Genomic DNA, 23,902 nt, shown 5'->3' on the forward strand with positions numbered 1-23,902 from the left:
AAATGCTACAAGAATGATGAAGCTAACATTACCTTGATTTATTGTGTAAAACACATGACGCTTATTGGCTAAATGGACAATAACCAAGTGAAAACTGTCCTGATATTGGAAGTTGTGACCACGATTTTTGACTACCAATTTTCAAGTAATTTAAACAAAAATTTTAATTCAGACTAACAACAAGTCTAAAGGTAAGAAAACACTCGGAATATAATGTAGGCTTCTCTTCCCCTTTAATTTATGTATTCACAAACTAAACTGTACTTCCATCTACAGCCCGTACTCTTCATTTAGACGGTTTAAATATTAAAATATCACATTTAAAAATAGAGGTTAAAGCAACCAGCAGGTGGCAGCATATGCACACAGGTTAATCTCTAACTCCATTCAGACCTAATGGCCTCAGGTTGGGGTCACTCTGTTTTATCCATGATACACAGAGCTTAGACAAAAATGGAGCGATGCCTGCAAGCTAGTTCAGGCAGACAACTCAAGCTGCAATGCCGTACACATCACATGTCCCACTCTCATAACCATCATCCAATCCTGCCCTCTGCCTCTCAAATTGGCGGTCTATTTAAAGTGGGAGAATCTCCCATCTCTCCCTCTGCCTGTCAACGCCTCTGCTGCTGCATGCTTATTGCTGAAATTTTCTTCATCCCCACCGCCTCCCCGGCATCCACCTGCAGGCTCCGGGGGGTGTTTAGTATGTATTGCTCATCACTCCTCAACGTCTGCATGTAAACTTATCTGCAGGGAGTGATGAGGCCGGAGCCTGGGCACCAAACATAAATATGTATTTGCTGCTATAATAAACAATTTAAACGTGAGTTGTCTGACTGAAATGCTGAAATGCTTGAAATTCAGTTAATTTTTTGTACTCCTCCCAATAATGCCAAAAATTTGCTAGGTTTTATGAGATTTCATAGATTATATGCCAGTCTGCAGCATTTTCTCTGAAAAAACTAACTTTTTGTTATTTTATCTTAAATCTTAAGGTTACCCCAAGTGTTATATTTACTGCAATCATACTCAAATTCAATATTTTCTTGTCTCAGATCATTTCTGATGTTTTCCACCTCAGTGAAAAGCTCAAATTTTAATGAAAGTAGTTCAACAATTTTGAGTATCTTTGCTTTTATTCAGTAATTAACCAAAGAGGAGATGATTGATGAAAATTTACAGGGAAGAAAAGAGGGAAAGTGTGCAAACAAGGTCCCCAAACTCAAACCAATGACTTCATGACAGAGTCAAACAAGCTCTTTTTACACCCAAAACCATCACTGAACTCTCAGACCTGTGAAAAAGAGTCCAGAAAAGAGTGAATCAAAGATTTTAGAAACATATCATAACGTAAAAGATTTTTTTTTTGTTGGCTTTGTTCAAAACAAAAAAAGCCTTCAAACATGAAAACAAGAAATGTCAAGTCAAGTCAGAAAATAGTTGGTGCTCAAACTACTGAAATATGACTAACATGCACTCAAAAGCAGAACTCAAGTGTATGATTTCAGGAATTAACCCCCAAAATGCCAGTTTAAAAACATAGAAATTCATTTTTTTTTTTTAAAATCGGCTAAAACACAAAAAGTTGAGTATTTCCCATATAATACGTGTAGATCAATTTTTCTTTTCAGGTGGTTAGCACAGCCTTAAAATATTACAATAAAACTATGATGATGTCCAGCTATCAGTGAACCACTTCACTTGAGGCTGGTTCTGGAAGTACAGGAAACCACATACACACCCATTCAAAAAAGACGATCTTTACAGTAGAAATAATCATGTTTACAGCCTTGTTCAAAAAACAAGTGTAGTCTGAATAGTTAATTTCTCAATCAGCACACACTGTACAGGGGGTGAATTTTTTCATAACGCGGCAGCTTCAAAAATATTAAAGATGACATATTACACTCTTTTCATCAATATATATTGGTCTAAGAGGTCCCCAAAACATGTCTTTAACGTTTATGCTCAAAAAAACACTTTGAAATCAGATTTTGGCATGCCTGAAAAACCATCTTTTTCAGCCCTGCTCAGAACGGTCTGTTTTCTCTCTGACCACGCCCCCTCAGGAAGTGGATGTGGCCTCGGCTCTCCAGCACGTTGATCTAATGTTTACATGTTGGCTGAATATACACGGCTGCTCACAGACCCGTGTTACTTCAACCCTCTGAATCTGATCCAGAATCTGATCCTGACGGAGAGGCGCCTGCAGCAGGACCTTTCTGAACCATTGGTCACAGATTTAGTGTTTCTTGTTGTTTTATCTGTCAGTATGTTGACGTGTGTCTTGGTACACAGCTACAAACATGTAGCTATGTGGCTATGCTAACTAGTCCTAGCACTTATCCATGATAAATAAAAATCATCCTCTAGATCTTCAAATCTGCAGACGTGGGGAGTAAAACCGACCTTTGTGTTTATTAAGACAGCCTACAACTAGCATGCCTCCCTCCTAAGCTCCTTGTTAGCACACACGTGTGCAGGGAATGAAAAACGGAGGAGGGGTTGAGTTGTATTTTATACAGTCTATGGGCTGAACAAGCTCCAAGCTCTGACTTCAGTTACAGACCAGATGTTGTTGTGACGTATGAAAAACACTGAAAACTGGAACGGCTCGTTTCAGCACACATTTACAGAAAGGTGTAGAAATCAGAACAGGGGCAGAATGGGTTTTTATCATTTTCGGGGGGTTTGTAGACAGGGACACATATTTCAGGTAGAGAACCATTAAAAAGTCGATTTTGCATGATATGTCACCTTTAAGATTACGAGAGACACAGCTGACTTGACTGACAGACGGGAACACTGTAGCTGTTGGCGAGGAGGCTCAAAGCCCGCCTCTTTACGTCACACTCGCTCCACAGAAGTTATGTTGAGATCAGCATTTCCAATATGGCACCCGCCAACGACCAGCTTCAAAACAGCGCTTCAGAGACAGAGCGGTGACGTCACGGATAGATAGGAGGGTCTGATTGGCTTTGTCTCTCATGAAGAGTCCTCTGTATTATTTACAGTGTGTTTCATAACCAGCTAAAACATTCCTCACAGGAACTTTAAACTTTGAAACACAGTGTTCACCGTTCAAAGTCTAGAAGTGCTGAACAGACAAAAATACATGACCTGGGTGATATACAGTGAAAAAATCAAACACCAAAATAAACACAGACACAGGATCTGTCTGGGCATGCCTGCAAATATCGACTTCTTACACTTATCATGCACACACATGTCATTATCACACTGCTCAATATTGTCTGCTGGATAGTCGAATAATCCATTATCTGTTAGATCACATAAATAGGGTTATGTAGGGTTTAACAATTTATTACCTTAATGTTTTATATTTATTTTAATATTGTTTTATTATTATTATTTTTTCTAAATATTTTATTTTATTTATTGATTTTTTAATTTAATTTAATTTAATTTATCTATTCTATTTATTAATATGTATCTAATTTAAATCTATACCTATTTTTTATCTACTAAGTTTTTATTACTTCTTCTAATTTTAGCCTTGACGTAAGCTAGCTATCTCTTTAGCTCCTCCTTATTTACAACATCTATTTTTAATTCTTTAAAGGTGACATATCACGCTTTTTTCATCAATATATATTGGTCTAAGAGGTCCCCAAAACATGTCTTTAAAGTTTATGCTCAAAAAAACACTTTGAAATCAGATTTTGGCATGCCTGAAAAGTCCTTTTCTTCAGTCCTCCTCAGAACACTCTGTTTTCTCTCTGACCACGCCCCCTCAGGAAGTGGATGTGGTCTCGGCTCTCCGGCACGTTGATCTAATGTTTACATGTTGGCTGAATATACACGGCTGCTCACAGACCCGCGTTACTTCAACCCTCTGAATCTGATCCAGAATCTGATCCTGACGGAGAGGCGCCTGTAGCAGGACCTTTCTGAAGGATTGGTCACAGATTTAGTGTTTCTTGTTGTTTTATTTATCAGTATGTAGACGTGTGTCTTGGTACACAGCTACGAACATGTAGCTATGTGGCTATGCTAACTAGCGCTAGCACTTATCCATGATAAATAAAAATCATCCACTAGATCTTCAAATCTGCAGACGTGGGGAGTAAAACCGACCTTTGTGTTTATTAAGACAGCCTACAACTAGCATGCCTCCCTCCTAAGCTCCTTGTTAGCACACATGTGTGCAGGTAATGAAAAACGGAGGAGGGATTCAGTATTATTTTATATAGTCTATGGGCTGAACAAGCTCCGAGCTCTGACTCCGTGATAGACCGGATATTGTTGTTACGTAACAAAAACACGGAAGTCTGGTGGAGAAATCTGAACAGGGGCAGAATGGATTTTTTTCATTCTCGGGGGGTTTGTAGACATGCGAGGGACACATATTTCAGGTAAAGAACCATTAAAAAGTCAATTTTGCATGATATGTCACCTTTAACTTTTATTATTTTAGCTACATATTCCTATTGGTCTGCATTGATATACATCTAAATCAGCAGAGGGGACCCAGGCCATCTCTGTGGGTCCATATAAGGTTTCATGTCTCCTTCATTGTAATGCATCCAAAACTGCAAATCTTCCTCCAATGCGCGTGTCCGCCTGTTCCTCTCTACACTCCATCGCATTTCAAAATCAGCATCTGATCTTCAGAGACCAACGCACGCTTTAAAACAATACAATGTGTCTGTGAGTTTGGCTCGTACAGCTTGTGTGAAGAACAGTGTGTGCAAGCCAAGAGTGCCAGCTGATTCCAGCATACAGCCAAGGAACAGGCCGAGTTCGACATCAGGCCACGGCAGCGTGAACTTTTCCCCAACGTGATGTGAAGGAACAGTAAACACATTCTTACAACAGCAGTGCCAGTTTTTGATACCCAAGGCCCTGATCTGACGGGGCATTTGTTTCAGTTTTCATTTGAGGGAAGTGTTTAGGCACGAGGGTCTCGAGTTCAGGATGCAAACAGCGTTTCATATTTTGCAGGAGTGTTTGGTGTTGCAGAAAATTACAGTTGTTGCATTAAAGCGACCGTTTTTTTACTTAAGCAGAAAATATAGACCGTATAAATTGTGTACCTAGTCTCAGTGAGTTTCCCAAGAGGCTTCATGAAGCCCAAAGATATCTGAATTGTAAAAACTGACTCCAGCTAACTTCTAGAAACTTGATAAGAGATGGAGTTGAGGCCATAGCCGCCTGGGAAACCACTACAACGGATCCCCCTGTTGGTCAAACACCCCAATTCTGTCCAATTATGCTAACTGTTCGTCTTAACTCAACCAAAACAGGCTAGTTATTAAAAATGCATCCCTCATGATGTTGTTATTTACAGAGAAATGAGACTAACGCCACCGTTGTGTCAGGCTGTAAACATGTTTAACTCTGCTGTAAAAACTGACGCTATGTTATGGGCTCAAATAAGGTTTCTTTAGCTTTTGGGGTCAGCCCCAAGTGGACATTTGGGGAGCTGCAGTTTTGTTTTTTGTTTTTAAGTTATTTTGGGGCTTTATGCCTTTATGATAGTACAGCTGAAGAGAGACAGGAAGTGTGGGGAGTAGAGAGTGGGGGAAGACATGCAGTACATGGTAGCTGACGTGAGTCAAACTGGCGACCTCTACGATGAGGGCTGTAGCCCATGTATGTGGGGCGCTAAGACCGCTAGGCCACAAGCGCCCCGGAACTGCAGTTTTCAACAGCAGATGCAGCTGCTTGGTGTTTAATGCACCCTGGTTTCTTTGTGTTTCAGACTATCAGGAAGCTTCACATTTTGCAGGAGGGAGATAAACTCCGACTTAAAGCAGAAAAGCTCTAAACTTTTTGTTTGTTTGTTTTTTCGGCTTTGATTGACGTCACCCATCTGTTCCTGAAGCGCTGTTTTGAAGCCAATCGTCGGCGGGTGCCATATTCGAACAACCTAACTTCGTCTGAGCTAGTGTGAGGTAAAGAGGCGGGCCTTTAGCCTTTTTGCTAACAGCTACAGGGTGCCTACCTGTCAATCAAGTCAGCTGTGCCCTTATTTGGGCAAAACTCATACGTTTAAAATCTTCGAAAATACTGAGTTAAAAAAAATTTCACCCCTGTACAGTGTGTGCCGACATAGAAATGAGCTATTCAGACCTAAACTGTTTTTTGAACCAGGCTGTAAACATGTTTATTTCTACTGTAAAGATTGTCTTCTTTGAATGGGTGTGCATGTGGTTTCCGGTGTTTCTGCAGCCAGCCTCTAGTGGACACTCGATGAACTGCAGCTTTTAGCACTTCCGCATGGGCTTCATATTTTAAGAGCCGCTTGGATGCACCATGCATGGCATATTCTGTAAAAACAACTACATTTAATCTGGCCTCACACCTCGGCCCCTCTCACGTGTGTGACTGGTGTCAGTCGATCCAGAAACTCTCCTTTAATTCAGTCGCTCAGCTTCAGTTATAAGCTTCACTTTCTGTCTTATGTTTCCGTTTTGTTTCTGGCACATTGAGCCTCATCCCCAGAGCTTGTATCGGCATGTAAACACGTGCACGCACACATGCTCACATGTATGTTCACTGAACACACACACACAGACACACACACACACACTCCTCATGACTCTGCACATTCTTCTGTGAAGTCTTCCTCCAGGAGACATTAATCTCGGTGAATCCTCATGATTTCCAGACGTTCCTCTCGGTTTGTGCCTTTCACACACTTGGCTCATCTCTGTCGTTGTGAAACACAGAACATCTGAACGCTGACAGCTGTTTGACTTTTGAACACTGACAGCAGATTCACTTTGAGTGATTGCATGATAACAGTGGATGAGTCAAAGTGTGGGTTCAAATTAGTTCTGGTGTTGCTGCGTGTTCTAACTCAGGGCAGATCTGCTGAGTAAGCTGCTGAGCTCATTTCTACAGGCTGCTTTGGTACTGAAGGTCCCCATCCCTGCATGTACAGAAAACTGTGCTCTTTGTGTAAAGTATATGAGTTTAACATTTAAAGGAACAGGCAGTAGTTTCTTGCAACGTTTGCAAACATTCAACATTGTAGATTAATACTGAAGACATCAAAACTATGAAATAATCTGGTTTTGCCATAATCTGGATTACAACAGTCGTCAAATAGGACTATCCATTGTGTGCTAACCCTACCTCTGAACACAACTGATGGTCTCAAACACATTAAGAAGGCAAGTCATTCTACAAATGAACTCTTGACAAGGCTCATGTTCATTAGAAACCATTCCAGGAGACCACTTCATGAAGCGGACTGAGCGAATACCAAGTGTGCAAAGCTGTCATGAAGGAAAAAAATGGGCTACTTTACAGAATCTAAAATATAAAACATATTCTGCTTTGTTTAACACTTTTTCTGTTAATTAAATAATTCCATGTATGTTCTTTTGTAGTTCTGATGTCTTTGGTATTAATCTACAGTGTTTACAATAATTAAAATAAATACAAACCCTTGAATGAGAAGGTGTTTCCAGACTTTTGACTGGTAGTGTATATAGAGTAGGTTGTTGTGTGAAATAGAAGGGTGAGGCAAGGCAAAGGCAAAGAGAAGAGAGGTCTTAGCTCACCTTGAAGCAATTCTTTCTACAAAACCACCCCCTCACTATACTTTAATTCACTTATTTTCCATCTACCAAGTAGAGATACAAAGATGTTGACACTAATTGTTCTGTAGATGTAGATTATCACATGTGGTGTTTACTCTTTTTATCTCTCAGTTTGTTTGTTTTTGGTATTTTTATTATTATTGTTCTTGTTTTGTTTTTTTTACCTTTTGTATTTATTTATTTTTTAAATATTAATCTATTTATTTTATTGTATTATATATATTATATTATTATATACACTAAGCTAGGTTGAGTTCAACATTTCCAATATGGCTCCCGCCGACGATTGGCTTCAAAACAGCGCTTCAGAAACAGATGGGTGACGTCACGGACACTACGTCCATTATTCATACAGTCTATGGGTTTGACCAATCAGAATCAAGTGTTTAACACAGCCAGGTAAGAGAGCTAGGTTTGGCTAAAAATAGCATGGTTGTTACCATTCAGTGCGTAAGTTACGTTTTATTCGTGAAAGGTCTTCACTAGTTTGATTGAGGTCATGAAAAACCGCCCAAGATGAAAGTCCTGCAGTTGTCCTACGTCTCTTAGAGCAGGGGTTCCCAAAGTGGGGGTTGCAAGACACTAAAGGGGGGGGTATGGAGAAGTCTTCTAGATTATTATTATTTTTAAGTTATATTTTTGGGCTTTTTTCGCCTTTATTGACAGGACAGCTGAAGAGAGACAGGAAGTGTGGGGAGTGGAGGGTGGGGGATGACACGCAGCAGATGCTCAACCGTCCGGGAGTCGAACTGGCGACCTCTGCAACGAGGACTACAGCCTCTTTATGTGGGGCACTTAGACCGCTAAGGCACCAGCACCCCATTTGTTTTTGTTAGGTATCTAAAACTGCATATTTTATTCGTTGTACATATGTCGTGAAAAGCATAAGGAGCAGATTTATTCATAACAGCACAGGAAACACAGACACATGTGCATGTAGCTAGGCTAATTTTCTGCAGACCAGCTAAATGAAGTATGAAGCTACATTTAATTACATCCAGGGTTAGGACAGCTGGGGTCGAAAATCTTTGGCACCTATATTTTGGGGGTCACGGCCTGAAAAGTTTGGGAGGTGTGGATCTAAGGGCTTTTAATAAGGCAGATCTGGGGTCTGAAATGGACTCTTATATGGTATAAACCAGAGGTTCCCAAAATGCGGGTCGCGAGACACTGATGGGGGGGGGTCGCGATATAGCTTCCGAAACATAATCAAAATTTAGAATTATCTAAAATTGTATGTTTTATCCATTGTTGTAAACATACAAAAAATGTTGCTAAATTTGAGATAAAACTATGTAAATAAAAAAAAAACCTCTTTACTTTTTTTTAATTCATAACAGCACAGGAAACACAGAAATATGTGCATGTAGCTAGGCTACTTTTCTGCAGACCAGCTAAATGAAGTATGAAGCAAGATTTAATTACATCCAGGGTTAGGACAGTTTGGGTCGAAAATCTTTGGCACCTATATTTTGTGGGTCACTGCCTGAAAAGCTTGGGAACCCCTGTTTTAGAGGAAAGGTGGAAATTCAAAATAAAGACAGTGAAACTTCAATATTATGATGTGCTTTTCTGTCATTTAAACCACACATGTCCTGATGATAAAAATATTCAAAAACAGTCAAACTATCAAACTTTCACCAACGCTTTTATTCCACATTTCTTCTCCAGCCTTCTACATGTAAGTCACACAGTACGAACAGTAGACACAGTACAAAGATAATTTCTGTTTCAAAAAGTGCAATCCCACTCAAATGTTTGTGTACAAAACATCAGCGATCACCTGCTCTGTGCAAGGTGTAAACTATGCAGGCGAGTCAAAAGCTTTGTCCCTGATTCTGATTGCTGATCGATTAGAGGAGATGGATGGAGAAAGGACGAGGCGGGGAGAGAATGTTAAACCTGTAACTTGTGTTTGTAGTAAAAAGAAACAGTTTGTAATGGATTCAGATGGAACTAAAAGGCAGTTTGAAACCTCTGCTCCTTTAAGAATTAACTTTTTGTGCCCTTTATCCTGCCTAGTTTTATCTTGTGTTGTCCTTTTGTCTTTGTCAGTAACCTAACTAGATAAAGACGGTAACTTTTTTAAAAACCAAATGATTCCTCTTGGGAAAAACAAACATTTGTTTCCATGTAAAATACAATCACTGGAATGATTAGACTGAAGGACGCGTTCAGGAGATAACTTATCAAACACGAGCTGGATGACGACACCGGACATGACTGAAGGGGAGCTGCTTTTAAAGGCTCCCTTTGCTCTTTGCTCCATCCATCATTAAGTTACAAGAATTAAAAAAACAGATAAATAGTCTAAAATCGAGAGGACCACGGTAACTAGAGCCTCAGATATGTACGTTAAAAAGCGTATCCTGCTTGGATCATAACATTGTAAATTTCGAATGGAGGCTGAAGGTCTACAACAGTAAGAATTACTGTTTGGTTTAAATGTTTGCACCCTTTTTGAAACCACGAACGGTTTCAGATAATCAAGTATAAAAGGCTGAATTTAAATCGAAGTCTCATCTTTTGAAATACATCAAGTAACGCAGTACTTTCACCCTGATGTACCTTTCCTTGGACGTAACCACCTGATGTGTAAATTCATATCTTATCAGAAACTTTTGGCACATATAAATACAAAGTCAATTTCAAATAAAAAAGATAAAGCTGGATACGTGCACATCCGTCGTGTTTAAAAAAAGAAAAAAGTGTTATGGCTGCACGCTCATGTAAACATGCTGGTTGGATCTTCGGACGTCTTAGTAGTTCACGGTCTCTGAGGGAGCGCGTTGGCTGTTGGAGCAACGTCCCGCCCTGAAGAGAAACCAGAGAAGAAGAATATTAAATATGACATTTTCATTATGTTTATACAAAACTACTCTTTGAACAGCCTGGCTTCTGGACCTGAACAACTAACATTAACTTACTAACTACTTATATTTTTGCAATTCACAGATTTTCAGACTTTTATTTTGAAATTATGGACCCAAAATATAGTGTTACAAAACGGTTAAGCTAGCTCAACAGTCAGTTGATTTGTCATTTTGTGGAAGAAGAAAACGAGAGAAGAAGAATCAGTGAGACATGTTAGCCCTCAACAATAAACCAAAATATCTTTTTAACTTAAATGTTGAAAAACTAAACTATAACTTGGTACAATGGTTTGGTGTTCATCGTCAGTGTTTAGCAAGTTGCTAAAGTACTAGATTTGACATTTTTATAATGTTTTAACAAAACTACTTTTTAGACACTAATTAAAAATTCTGCCTGGTTTCTGGACATGAACAACTAACATTAACTTTCCAACTACTTATATTTAGCAATTCACAGATTTTCAGACTTTTATTTTGAAATTATGGACCCAAAAAATAGTGTCACAAAACGGTTAAGCTAGCTCAACCGTCGTTGATTTGTTATATTGTGGAAGAAGAAAACAGTAGAAGAAGAATCAGTGAGACATGTTAGCCCTCAATAATAAACCAAAATATCTTTTTAACTTAAATGTTGAAAAACTAAACTATAATTTGGTACAATGGTTTGGTGTTCATCGCTGGTGTTTAGAAAGTTGCTAAAATATTAAATATGACATTTTCATAATGTTCATTCAGAACTACTTTTTGAACACTTATTATAAATTCTGCCTGGTTTTCTGGACATGGACAACTAACATTAACCACATTTCTTTCTTAGCCTTGTGTTTTTGCAAATTCACAGATTTTCAGACTTTTATTTTGAAATTTTGGACCCAAAAAATAGCGTTACAAACAGTCAGTTGATTTGTCCCATTGCTGAAGATGAAAACGAGAGAAGAATCAGTGAGACGTGTTAGCCCTGAGTTATAAACCAAACTATCTTCAGGGTGAAAGAATCACTTTTGAAATTTCATTTGGAAAAACTAAACTATAATTTGGTACAATGGTAACATGTTCATCGTCAGTGTTTAGTAAGTTGATAAAATACTAAATATGACATTTTCATGATGTTCATTAAGAACTACTTTTTGAACACTGATGTAAAAATACTGCCTGGCTTCTGGACACGAATAACTAACATTAACTTACTAATGACATACATTTTTGCAATTCTCAGATTTTCAGACTTTTATTTTGAAATTCTGGACCCAAAATATAGTGTTACAAAACGGCTAAGCTAGCACCACAGTGAGTTGATTTGTCATATTGTTGAAGGTGAAAACTTAAATTTAAAAACACATTTACTTCAGACACATCCCTAACTGTCTAACAGATTTCTACTTTTCAAAATTGAATTAGCTAAAATATATTTTGGGATTCAATTTTTGATATAGGTAGTTTGTGATCAGTTCACTTGTAGCCCTCTCACTCTCACTTTCTTTGATGGTGTATTTGCTGGGTATGATTTTCTATTACTTAAATTTAGAATTCAAACACTGTTGTATGAAACATCAGTAGAGATGAAATAAAACTTCTTGTAATTAAGCTTCTTAACTGCAGATCCACCACGGAACTGCAGATAGAAATGATCTTTTAGCTAACTTTGGTACAAAACATCAAATCATTACTGTTAAAAATTCCACATGGTCCCTTTACAAATGCTCTAACTAGAAATAAAAGCATATACCTTACCATCCTGAACAGCCTGGCCTATTGAGAGCTTTCATTAGCTAGTGCAATGACTTCCTGCTTTTGCTAACAATGATATCTAGTAGGTTATATAACTAGTAATAGAATCGTCACGCTATAGTTCTCAAAAATTAGCATTTTGACCACTTTTGCTGCTAAATTAAAACTGAATAAGGACTTTTTGAACTCAGTTTCTGGAGCACTTTAAGTAAATTAAGCATCCTTATGGTTGGTGATTTAGCCCGAGGGTGACACTGGATAGAATAGAATAGTCTCCACTGACAGTTTATTGAATTAGCCGACTTCTACAACAACTCTTGGTGTCAGTCCTTCTGATTTACCTGCACAGGCCTGTGGAGCATTCGTAGTTGTTCTGGCAGTACGCTCCGAAAGGTTTGCTGTTCATGATCCTCCACAGCGGGGTCATACGAGCTACCCTCCGCAGGGTCTGGACACCGGTTGAATCTGCCCTCTGGACCTGATGGACTAATGGACCTGCACATACCTGGAGTACACAGAGACACAGACAAAAAAAAAAAAGTATGTTCAAAAATAAATCTGGGAAAAGAAGACACATATCATAAATTTGCTTTGATTCACGTACACTTTATATGACAAGTAGGAAAGGATGTTACATTTAAACTAGGAAAATTGACTTAAATACATAAAGTGGAAATAAACATAGCACTTAAATTAATTTTAAAACAAAACAAGTAAAAACTGAAGGTTGATATTTTAACTTTTACTAACTTCTACAATTTTAATCGGCTGGAAAACAGGCATTAAGTTAAGTTTTTACAGTGCTTTTTCTCAGTCTGGGGACAATTTTCAAGCTCAATTTCAGCATGTTTGTTATCCGTTAGCAAATGTTAATATTATTTGTTCATTAATGAATACCTTTATTTACATATTACTAAAAAAAAAAGATGTTATAGTAGTTAAAATTGTATTTTTTATGACTTTTGTACTTCTTTAATTCTGCAAAACTGCTCTCCTATGACTCCAGTAGTTTGCTTGCACTTCATCTTTAAATATTGCAACACCTTGCATTTTATTTCCCTCATTCCAGTTCTCTCTGTATCACAATCATGCTCTTAAAAACCCTCCAAGTATTTAAAATTCAATAAAATGTATTCTTTAGTTGCATCAGAGAGAGAATTTGTCTTCCGCCACTCACCTGCTGAGCCAGCACAACCAGCACAAAGCAAAGAGCCACTGCTGCCTTCCTTTGGTTGACGAAGCTTGTCTCCTGCATGTTCACGCTCATCAGCAAGACTTCAAGTTAAAGATAGTTTCTTCCTTTGAGGGGTTGCTCTTCTGTGGAGTAGATTTCTCCTAAAGCAGGGTGGTTCTCCAGTCCTTGAAACTTTCTTGAGGACTCAACAAACTGGACTCCTTTCAGTTCAACCGTCAGCCGAGTGGTGAATCAGTCAAGTGGTCGGGTTCTGTCAGATTTTTTGATAAGCTGCAGAGTTGCTTGAAGTCTCTTGAAGTCTGCCTGACTCAGCGAACTCAGCTTTGGAACTGGCTCTCCTTTATATAGACAGGCCATGATCCCAGGAGAGAGACAGCAAGAGGGAGGGAGAGAGAGAGCCACAGTCCATGCAGTGATGTCCATCCCTTTTTTTTTTTATCTCTCATTTCTGCTCCAAATGTTTCGTTTTAACAGAAAACCGTTCTCCTAACTTGAGGCCGTCCAGCACATTCCCTGGAAGTGATATTTGAGATTCTGTCTTGACTTCAAAGACAAACTTTCTCTTTCTCTTCTCCCCAGATAACGTGAGCACAGGTGGACTAGACTCGGGCACACGTGATCGTAACACAAAGGAATGACGGCAAAGAGAGAAAGGTGGGCCAAGGGAGTTTAAAGAGGCAAAGAGGTCGCCGGATGAGTCAATGCCACAGAGTGTGTGAATGAACTTGCAGCAAGATAAGGTTTTATCATTCTGCTGAGTCGGTGCAGCTGGATATCTTGGATCGCTGATGCCCCTGACCTGACGTAATCTAACAGAGCCACTTATACAACGTAGACAGGATTTAAGAAAGGAGCAGGTGGGGTTTACGTAAGCAGATGCACAGTACACACAACTGGGGCACGTGAGTTCTGTGTGTGTGTGTGTGTGTGTGTGTGTCAGTGTGGGACAGATATTTCATTTTCAGCCTTGAGCATAGGTTCCCAAACTTTTCAGCCCGCAACCCTCAAAATATAGGTGTCAAAGACTTGGGACCCCCACTGTCCCTTGAAGTGGTTCAATGTTGCTTCATGCTTCATTTACTTCATACTTCAAAATGAATTTACCTTCATGCACATGTGGCTGTGTTTCCTGTGCTGCTGGGAATTGACCTGCTGCTACTGATCCCTTTTTTTAATGAACTGTTAGCTAATCCTAACCCTAATTTCAGAAGTCATCTGGCAACAAAGAAAGGCAGAAAACTAATGAAATGTACTTATTTGCAGGGTTTTATTTAAAATATAACTACTATTTTTGTGATAATGGGTCAAATAAGCAAATTTAGATTACTTTAAAAAAATTAAAAACATCTGGAAAACATCTTGCGACCCCCCATTGGTGTCTCGTGACCCCCCAGGGGGTCCTAATCCACACTTTGGGAACCCCTGGCCTAGAGGATATTCCTGTAGATTGAAATGTGGAGGAAATCACACAGTATAGCTTCATATTTTTAAAGCATTTCTTTAACTCATAGAGTTGTGTATCCAAAAATGTGAAATCAGGCACCAGACATGCTTGATTTTAGCCCCAAATTTAAAAATGTGTGGCCACATCACTGGCTCATAATATGTGTCCAGCTAACAACTGGTTTTGTTTAGCTAGCAGAGCTAAAAAAACAAAGCTAAAAACCAGGAAGTGTGGATCTAAGTGCTTTTACTAAGGTAGATCTGGGGCCTAAAATGGACTCTTATATGGTATAAACCATCCATCCATTATCTTGACCCCAGCTGGCTACGGGCGGAAGGCAGGGTACACACTGGACAGGTCGCCAAACTATCACAGGGCTAACACAGAGAGACAGACAACCATTCACGCACACACTCACACCTCACACTTTAGAGTGATCAATCAACCTGGTGGGCATGTCTTTGGACTGTGGGAGAAAGCCGGGGATTCGAACCAGGAACCTTCTAGCTGCGAGGTAACAGCCTACCCACTGCACCACCGTGCAGCCCTGGTATAAACCAGAGGTTCCCAAACACAAGACACTGATGGGGGGTGGTTGCGATATAGCTTCCAAAACATAATCTAAATTTAGAATTATCTAAAATTGTAAGTTTTATCCATTGTTGTAAACATACAAAAAAGGTTGCTTAATTTGAGATAAAACTATGTAAATAATAAAAAAATCTTCTTTACTTTGTTGCCATATGACCCCTGAGGATTTTATGCTTCCATTGCGTGTATTGAATGAAAAAGAAATACGTAGGTTTTACTAGTTCTTGCATGCTACTCCGAGCAACATCGAACAACCCCAGTACAATGGGGGTGAGGTGGTCTGCAGTCTCTGGCTCTCTTATTTTGGGGGTCGTTGGCTAAAAAGTCTGGGAACCCCTGGTATAAACCATTGGTAAAATCTAACATTTAGCTCAAGCTATGTGACTAAAACAGTGAAATGTAAAGTTTTCTGGGGTTGTGAACCACCCTACCTCTTGAAATGAATGAATGATGCTAGCTTGTAGTTTTAGCAAAATTAGCAAATCTTTCCATCAACACTCTTAGACATGGCCAGCTACACCCCCCATTCTTTTTAACAATCCAAACCCATGCCTGGAGCTGCCAATCACTCAGGTGTTTATTAAAATTCACCAAACTTGAATCCAGTGAGAATCAGTTTTAACTTTAGCAAGCTAGGCTAACAGGCTTTTTCTTACTATGTGGAATACAAACGTAATAGAGTGTCCTGAGCTAACTTTTAAGGACTTGTTAATGAAGTAACTCCACTGACCAAGTCCTGTCCCAAGGAATGGCTCTGAGGCCAAATTCAGGAGGTCACAGCTTCTCCCTCACTACAACTGTTCCTTACCAAACTGTGTATTTTTCAAACATTTGACTTTTGTCAAGATAAAACGACACCTACTGGGTCAGACTCATTGTGTTGAGTGCACCTGGACTGGGTTATAAAAACAGGAGCCTGTGTGCACGTGGCCTTGCCTTGTCAACTGGGTCAGTAATACAAAGGTGAGAGGGCAAACGTGTTAACAAGACATGTGTCTTCAAAACTCCACTCTTCGTTCTGCATTACTTCAAATCTCTGTCAAGCATCTTTTTAGTGATGAGTCCACATGTTAAAACCACAGCAGCGGTAATGCTTTCAGCCAGTTTGATGAATCGTCCATTCAATCTCAAAACAAAGGATCACGGATGGAGGTAATGGAAAATTCTGTCACTGATTCCTGTAAGGTTATTCATCACGGACAGGCCTCCAGAGGAGCACGAGACTGACAGGAACCCTGTATGACATGAACCTAGAACATCTGCATGATATATGCTCTCTGAGCGTGACTCACCAGATAATGCCTGACAGGCCGAGCAGCTGCAGAGATGAACAACCGAGGCAGCTCATGAAGCCTACAGGGAATGCTGATGCTGAAAGAGGACAGGATTTATGCAACTGGTTTGAAAATTTAAAGAGAGCATTTAAATATAAGTTAGAGATGACAAAATATACTTTGTTTAGTTGTTTCTTTGGGATTTTTCCCCTTTATTGAAGAGAGGCAGGAAATGTGGGGAGTAGAGAGTGGGGGAAGACATGCAGTAGGAAGTAGAACCAGTGACCAGTGCACAGAGGACTAGAGCCTCCATACATGGGGCGCACTTTGACTACAGAGCCAAACCAGCGCTCCAACAGGAAGTGACTTTTAAGAAAATCCGTCTTTTTCAAGACGAACGAAAACACTTTTGGCTCAAAAGTATCATGAGGTGCAAATCCACCCGATCACGTAACTTAATGCTCTTATTGTTGTAAATAAAACCTAATACAGTTTGAAAACTCAGAACAATCCTCTGATCTTTGGAAACATTGTCTGAGCAGATGTGTGTCTACCATGAGTCTGGTCCTGCTGGAGGTTTCTGCCTGTTAAAGGAAGTTTGTCCTTGCCACTGTGACTTGCTAAATGCTGCAAAGTGCTCTGCTCATGGTGGATTAAGATGAGATCAGACTGAGTCCTGTCTGTAAGATAGGACTGGATCTGATCCTATCATAAAATTAACAGAACTCCAACTCTGATAACCAAGTGTATTCTCCAGTGTTGCTAAATTCATGCGAGTACACTACACTAAACACAACACTAAAACTAAGAAGGAAAAAAAAACTTTTAAAAAAACAGCAGTTCCTCTAGTGACCACTTGAGGCTGGCTCCAAAACTTGAATTAACCCCATTAGAGCCAGTATTAAAATACAGACAGGAGACTTGTACATGTTTACAGCCTGGTACAGAAACCAATTTTGGTCTCCACACCTCATTTTTGTAATTGTCGCAACTTTAAGAAGATTATTCCTCATGATTCGTCTGTTTTATTAATATTAAGTCTCTCTCTCTCTCTCTTCATCTCCCTCTATCCCTCTCTCCAACTCGGTCTCAGCAGATGTGTATCTAACATGAGTCTGGTCCTGCTGGAGGTTTCTGCCTGTTAAAGGAAGTTTGTCCTTGCCACTGTAACTTGCTAAATGCTGCAAAGTGCTCTGCTCATGGTGGATTAAGATGAGATCAGACTGAGTCCTGTCTGTAAGATGGGACTGGATCTGATCCGGTCTTGATGTTGGGTCCTTGTTAATAATAGAACATAGAGTACGGTCTAGACCTGCTCTGTTTGGAAAGAATCTGAGGATAATGTTTGTTGTGATTTGGCGCCGTATAAATAAAGATTGATTGAAACTGACTACAGATGCATGTTAGAGGCTCAAAATTTGACCTAAAATACCAACTTAATTTGTTCAGCTGCTCCATTGTATCTCATGTTTTGAGTTCTTTGAAAGTATAGATCCATTGTATTGTATTTTCTGGGTTTTAAACTCACTAATTTTCAAAATACATCTCATAAACCTTAAATGTCAAACTTGCAGGTTATCCAAATATCAATGTAGTGAATGGCTAGGTGATTTTTCCACATGTTTGATCTCTGTACTGTAAGAAAAGATCAAATCTTTTTCACGCTTCTCCATTTTTTGGAAGGTTTTGTTGGCACAGTTTTTTCTAGATTGGGCCAGACTCAAGAAGATTTGAGGCCAGAGGTTCCAGTGTTTGTTCTAGCACAGTCAGTTCACAATCCTCAGGCCATGAAAAGAAAAAAAAAACCCTATCTGACCATGTATGTCTGCACTTTAAACTTTGATTTGTTCTGAAAAAAGACTGGAATAATTCCCTGGGACAAACGGATCGAAGAGAGGTCGCAGACATGCCCTCATCTGACCTGCTTTCAGTCTTCATGTGGACTGGGTGGGCTGCTGTTCAACGAAATGAGTCGCCCAGAAAGCCCTGTGAATGTGGACAGGCCTTGAATTGAAGCCAGTAATTCTCTGATAGCGGATGTGGTGACAGTTCATGGCAAAGTTTACCTCTTATCTCTCTCTCCTGAAAAGTAATCTGACATCATTTAGAACAGCACTTCATGCCCCTGAGACTCCTTTAGAGGTGGACCAAGGTGGGACCAAGTCGAAGCACTGATAAGCTGACATCAGAGGTTGTAAAGAGGTGTAATGGGTGAGATTGTGATGTGTTTGTGTGCACATCCAGGTGTGTTTGTGGGAAGCTCCCACTTTAAGTTTACACAACATGCAGGGGTGTTAAAAACTGCAGTTCCTTGGGTGTCCACTTGAGGCTGGCTCCAGAAGTACCAGAAACCACATAAACACCCATTCAAAGAAGCCGATCTTTACAGCAGAAATAAACATGTTTACAGCCTGGTACAAAAAACAAGTGTAGTCTGGATAGCTCATTTCTCGATCGGCACACACTGTATGGGGGACAAATTTTTTCATCACACAGCAATTTTGAAGATATTGAGATTACGAGTTTTCACACAGCTGACTTGATTGACAGGCGGGAACATTGTAGCTGTTAGCGAGGAGGCTCAAAGCCCGCCTCTTTACCTCACACTAGCTCGACAGAAGTTAGGTTGAGGTCAGAATTTCCAATATGGCTGCCGCCGACGATTGGCTTCAAAACAGCGCTTCAGAAACAGATGAGTGACGTCACGGATACTACATCCATTAATGATACAGTCTATGAATGAAATCCATCCTGGTTTATACTTCTGCGTTGGCTGTGCGCCATAGTGGCTTACATTCTGGAGAATCCATATCACTAGTTGGTCATATCCCCAGTTTCCCACTTGGTGGCGCTACATTCTCTGCTTGTTTGAGTACAGGAAACCAAGTCGGCTGAATGCATATACCTATGTATAGATACAATCCACACTAACGAATGGCGTATAGATTCGACCCAGGAGTAGAGCTGAAGATATTTGTCCGAACCCGAACCCGACCCGGGCACGGCTCGGGCTCGGGCTTGCGCGGTTAATGAGCGGTCAGGTGAATCTGGACTCCCCTCAGCAAGCAGTCGTGCGTCAACGGCACGAGCATTGGCTCGCACGTAAAGTGATAATACAGGACCTCTATAAGACCGCATCATTCCTCTGGCCAAAATGTAACCAGCTGAGAATGTGTCACACTCAGACAGGGAGGCCGTACATGCACATGCTCATGCCCGCACTCTTCTACAAGCTATGCACGGTGCTGCAGGTGCACAACGAGATGTGGAGACTCGAGACCAAGCGGCAAACTCCAGTCTCAAACGATGAAGCCAATGCGGAAGTGATATAAACTGCAATACATCGAAAATCCTCTTGAGGCTGGCTGCAGAAACACTGGAAACCACATAGATATGAATGGGAAAAAGACGATCTTTGCAGCATTAATAAACATGTTTACAGCCTGGTTCAAAAAACGGCTTGGCCCTACAAAGCTAATCTCTCTATCGGCACACACTGTACGGGGGGTGAATTTTTTTCTAACGTGACGGTTAAGAAGATATTAAGATTATGAGTTTTGCCCAAATAAGGACATGACTGACGTGACTCCCGGTCGGGAACACACAGCCATTGGCTAAGAGACTCACACTACGTCACACTCTGCCTAGTTGAGTTCTGCATTACCAATATGGCTGCTGCCGTCGATTTGCTTCAAAACAGCTCTTAGGAACAGATGGGTGACGTCACGGATACTACGTCCATATTTTATACAGTCTATGCTCGAGACCCAGAGCTCTCCAGAGGCGAGCACTCTCATCCTCCGGCAAAAGGAGCGACTTTTGAGGAGTGGGAAAATGTACAGCGAGCTGACTGGGAAGACAATGAGGTACATCGCTACATTAAAAATGACTGTCATGGAAGATGAAACTGACGTTTTTGGGTGGTGGAAGATCAACAGACCATCCTACCCAAAACTCGCAAAATTAGCCAGATCAGAAATGAATAATGTCGGGGCAGTCGGGTTGTAAACGGGTTCGGGCTTTAAAAAAATCCAGGTCATTCGGGTTCAGACGGGTTTGGGCAGAATTCTGTCGGGCTCGGGTCTAACTTTTAAGGCCCGACTACAGCTCTACCCAGGAGTATAAATCAGGCCCTAACGCCACTGAGTTACATCGGACTTAAGTTCAATTCAGTGTATTTAAGGAATACCAACAGATGCTGATGGAGGACGTTGTACCAGATAACTCCACTCCTGATCTGCTCTGCTTCTCTAGAACACATTGTTCGTCCATATCTCTCTTCCTTTTAACACACTTTTATTTATAGCTGTTGCATTTACAGGGGACTCAGTGGTTCTGTTGACTGTTCAATGCTTGTGTGATCTGGCAGATTGTCAACCAATGCTATAATGATAACAGGTTCATTTGTACATCATGCAGACAGGCAGCTAAAGTCTGAAAAGTGAGACAATATTTAACCATGTCATTTTTTTAAATATAAACGGCATTATGTTACTGTTAGGCTGAGGTCATCATGATTGTCCAGGGTGGAAACTGGGAAAGCCCCCATAATTCACCTTGTACAATAAGGTGAAGGGTTTTTATATTACAGCTGTCTAAGGAGAGCATCATCAAAGTCATGCAGCCTATTTCTAATTCCCCCTAGGATCCTCAGTTACCGTAACTGTTGTTTATAGAGTGACTGGAAATCCGTTTTACAGGACCTCCCTGGCGATTTCCTTGAGTGGGTTCTTTTGTGTCTTATCCTAATCTTCTCTGACACATGCTTTGATGTTCTGAAAGAACACACACAGAAAGACACTGAAGCAGGACTGATTCCTGTAAATGTCACAGATGTGTCACACAGAGAAAGAAGTGACCTGTAACTAATCGAGTAAGACAGACACAAGATCTGATCAGGTCTAGGAGGAAGGAAAAATAATGTCAGTTTTTTTTTACCAGATTTGGAAATGAGGGAATCGGTCAGCTGGACTGTTATGCAAACATATTTTTGTTTTTGGTATAAAGAATGTTCTTTTTGAAACTATTCCTGGAATTCATAAAGCTGGGAAAGGATGTGAAAGAGAGAGAGATAAGAGCCCTTTATACATCACATGTCTCCAACTAGTTATTGAAAATGTGATGTAAGAGAAGCAGCAAATCCTAACCTTTGATGAGCTTCAGTTTGCAGGATTAGGTGTAAATCTTTTAAGGACTTCTTCTTTAAAGACTCAAATAATGTGAGGTACCAACCAAAGCCAATGTAAGCTATAGCGGCATGTACCAGCAGTGGCGGAGCCAGGGGGTGACCAGGGGTAGCCATGGACACCTCTGAAAACTGATTGGTCACCCCAGTGGCCACCCTGAAATTCTTAAACAGGATTGGCCATTTGCCATGTCAGAGGCATTACTTATATTGAAATCAGTTATTGTGTTGTTGTGTTTCAACAAGCTGCAGAGACAGTAGTTTCTTTGCATTTCAATATTATTTTTGTTGATGCTTTGATTTTGGACAATCATCTTTATTTTGAGTCCTTAAAGAGTTCAGCACATTTAAATGTTGACACTCTGTCGAGTTACATTTTTAATCTTAACATTAGAAATCTACAAATTTGTAACATTTGTTAAATTATTCTATGAAAAGAAGTTAAAGTAGATGTGATTATTGGAGTTAACCCTACTAAGTTTGGGGTAAGCCCCTAATGTTTTCCACGCCTGGCAACCCCTTCAACAGTCAGTGCCCCAGTTTGGCCACCCAGGTCAAAACTGTCTGGCTCCGCCACTGTGTACCAGCAGAGCCAAAATACTCTAACACAAGTCCCACCTCTTACAAGTTAAATAGCCAAGTGTATCATATTTGATACATCAGTTTTTGAAACCTCTACATCATCAGTGTGATATATTTTTTCAGTAAAAACCTGATGTATACAATCAGATACATGCAGTGCAGGGATAATCCACCAGGTGTGGGTAATTCATGCACCAGAAGGACGTCACTTGAGACATCCAAAATGTCAGCCGTGGATCAGAGACCCACTCCAGGTTTTTCAGGGATATTTTTACCAATTTTGAAAAAGTTTGGATGAAAAAAACTTTCAAATTGTTCCTGAAATTTCAAGAGGAATAGAAACTGGATTGATGCAATGTAAAACTAATTAATATTTCATTACTTAATTTATAGTCAAATTGTGTTGAAAATGTGTGTATCAAAATTGATGCAGCAGGTAGATCAGGACATTTATTTTCAGATCTGTCAATCATCATTTTATTAAATTCCATGCATTCCATAAAGCAACATACAGTCTATTTATTATCTAAATGACATAATGAGGTATTTTTAGGATAGAAATTGAGATATTTTATATATTTTTATATATGCAACCTGCTGTATCATGATGATTGATGACAGGTTGAATGTGGCTCCCTAGTAAATAATTATCTTTTGCTCATTTATTTCCACAAAAAAATGAACAATTCAGAGAAGAAATATACAATAAATCAGGTTTCTTTTGCAACAAAATATGTATGACGTTGTCATGCAATATGGAAAAAAATAATTTCTAGGTTTAAAATTACTTTGGGGAAAATTTGAAGGAAACTCAAACTTTAATAGGCTAAAATATTGTTTTTAAATGTTTTTGTATGCTTAAATAAAGAAGAAAATTTGTGCAAAAAATGTGCACTAAAATGCCTGATGTATCACATGATACAAATTAAAACTCATATATGAAAATTGCTATCTAATTATTTTTTTTTTGTCAGAAGGTCCAATAAACACTCCATTTTCAAAGAATTTGAATTTTCTGGCAACTATATATGGTTCAGACTTTACAGGGTTAAGAGGAGGTTATCAGATTTAAACATGGGCCAACTTCCACCACGCCCCTGTTACTGCCCTAAAACAGAAGTAATGATGTTTCTCCATTATGTCACAAAACTGAAATACCTTTTTTTTTTTAACTCTTGATGGGAAATGGAGTTTACCAAACCAAAAATCTTTGCACAAGAGGAAAAACAAACTTGTCTGACTCACCCCGGCATTGATCAGCAGCCTTAAAAACACGGTCACGGTCAAACTGGGCCTCAGGGAATCCAAACATTAAAGCTGTTGTCTTTGCATTTGTGATGTTATTTACATTGAAGGAGAACTTGAAAGAGGCCGTATAGATCGTGGATACTGGGGTTACTGTGACAGAGGAGAGACAGTTAGCTGGTATCTGGTCTGGGAATGTGGTGCAAAA

General features: G+C 39.7%; 1 protein-coding gene across 1 annotated transcript; it reads right to left on the minus strand.

The window, feature by feature from the left end:
• Positions 1–9,206: 9,206 nt before the first annotated feature.
• leap2 (liver-expressed antimicrobial peptide 2) lies at positions 9,207–13,976 on the minus strand. Its single transcript, XM_034676650.1, has 3 exons — positions 13,356–13,976; positions 12,520–12,683; positions 9,207–10,391 (listed from the first exon to the last, which is right to left on the minus strand). Exons 1-3 carry the CDS (start codon positions 13,443–13,445, stop codon positions 10,337–10,339), a joined length of 309 nt encoding a protein of 102 aa, XP_034532541.1. The 5' UTR covers positions 13,446–13,976; the 3' UTR covers positions 9,207–10,336.
• Between the last annotated feature and the right edge of the window lie 9,926 nt (positions 13,977–23,902).

The sequence above is a fragment of the Notolabrus celidotus genome, chromosome 23 (genome assembly GCF_009762535.1).
Source record: "Notolabrus celidotus isolate fNotCel1 chromosome 23, fNotCel1.pri, whole genome shotgun sequence".
Taxonomy (NCBI): Eukaryota; Metazoa; Chordata; class Actinopteri; order Labriformes; family Labridae; genus Notolabrus; species Notolabrus celidotus.

Bases quoted from the DNA above. Each gene is read 5' to 3' on its own strand.
- leap2 (XM_034676650.1), bottom strand. From the start codon at position 13,445: ATGAGCGTGAACATGCAGGAGACAAGCTTCGTCAACCAAAGGAAGGCA. The intron at 12,684-13,355 runs GTGAGTGGCGGA...TGTGTACTCCAG, and splicing joins TGGTTGTGCTGGCTCAGCAG to GTATGTGCAGGTCCATTAGT. The intron at 10,392-12,519 runs GTAAATCAGAAG...GTTTCTCTTCAG, and splicing joins TGCTCCACAGGCCTGTGCAG to GGCGGGACGTTGCTCCAACA.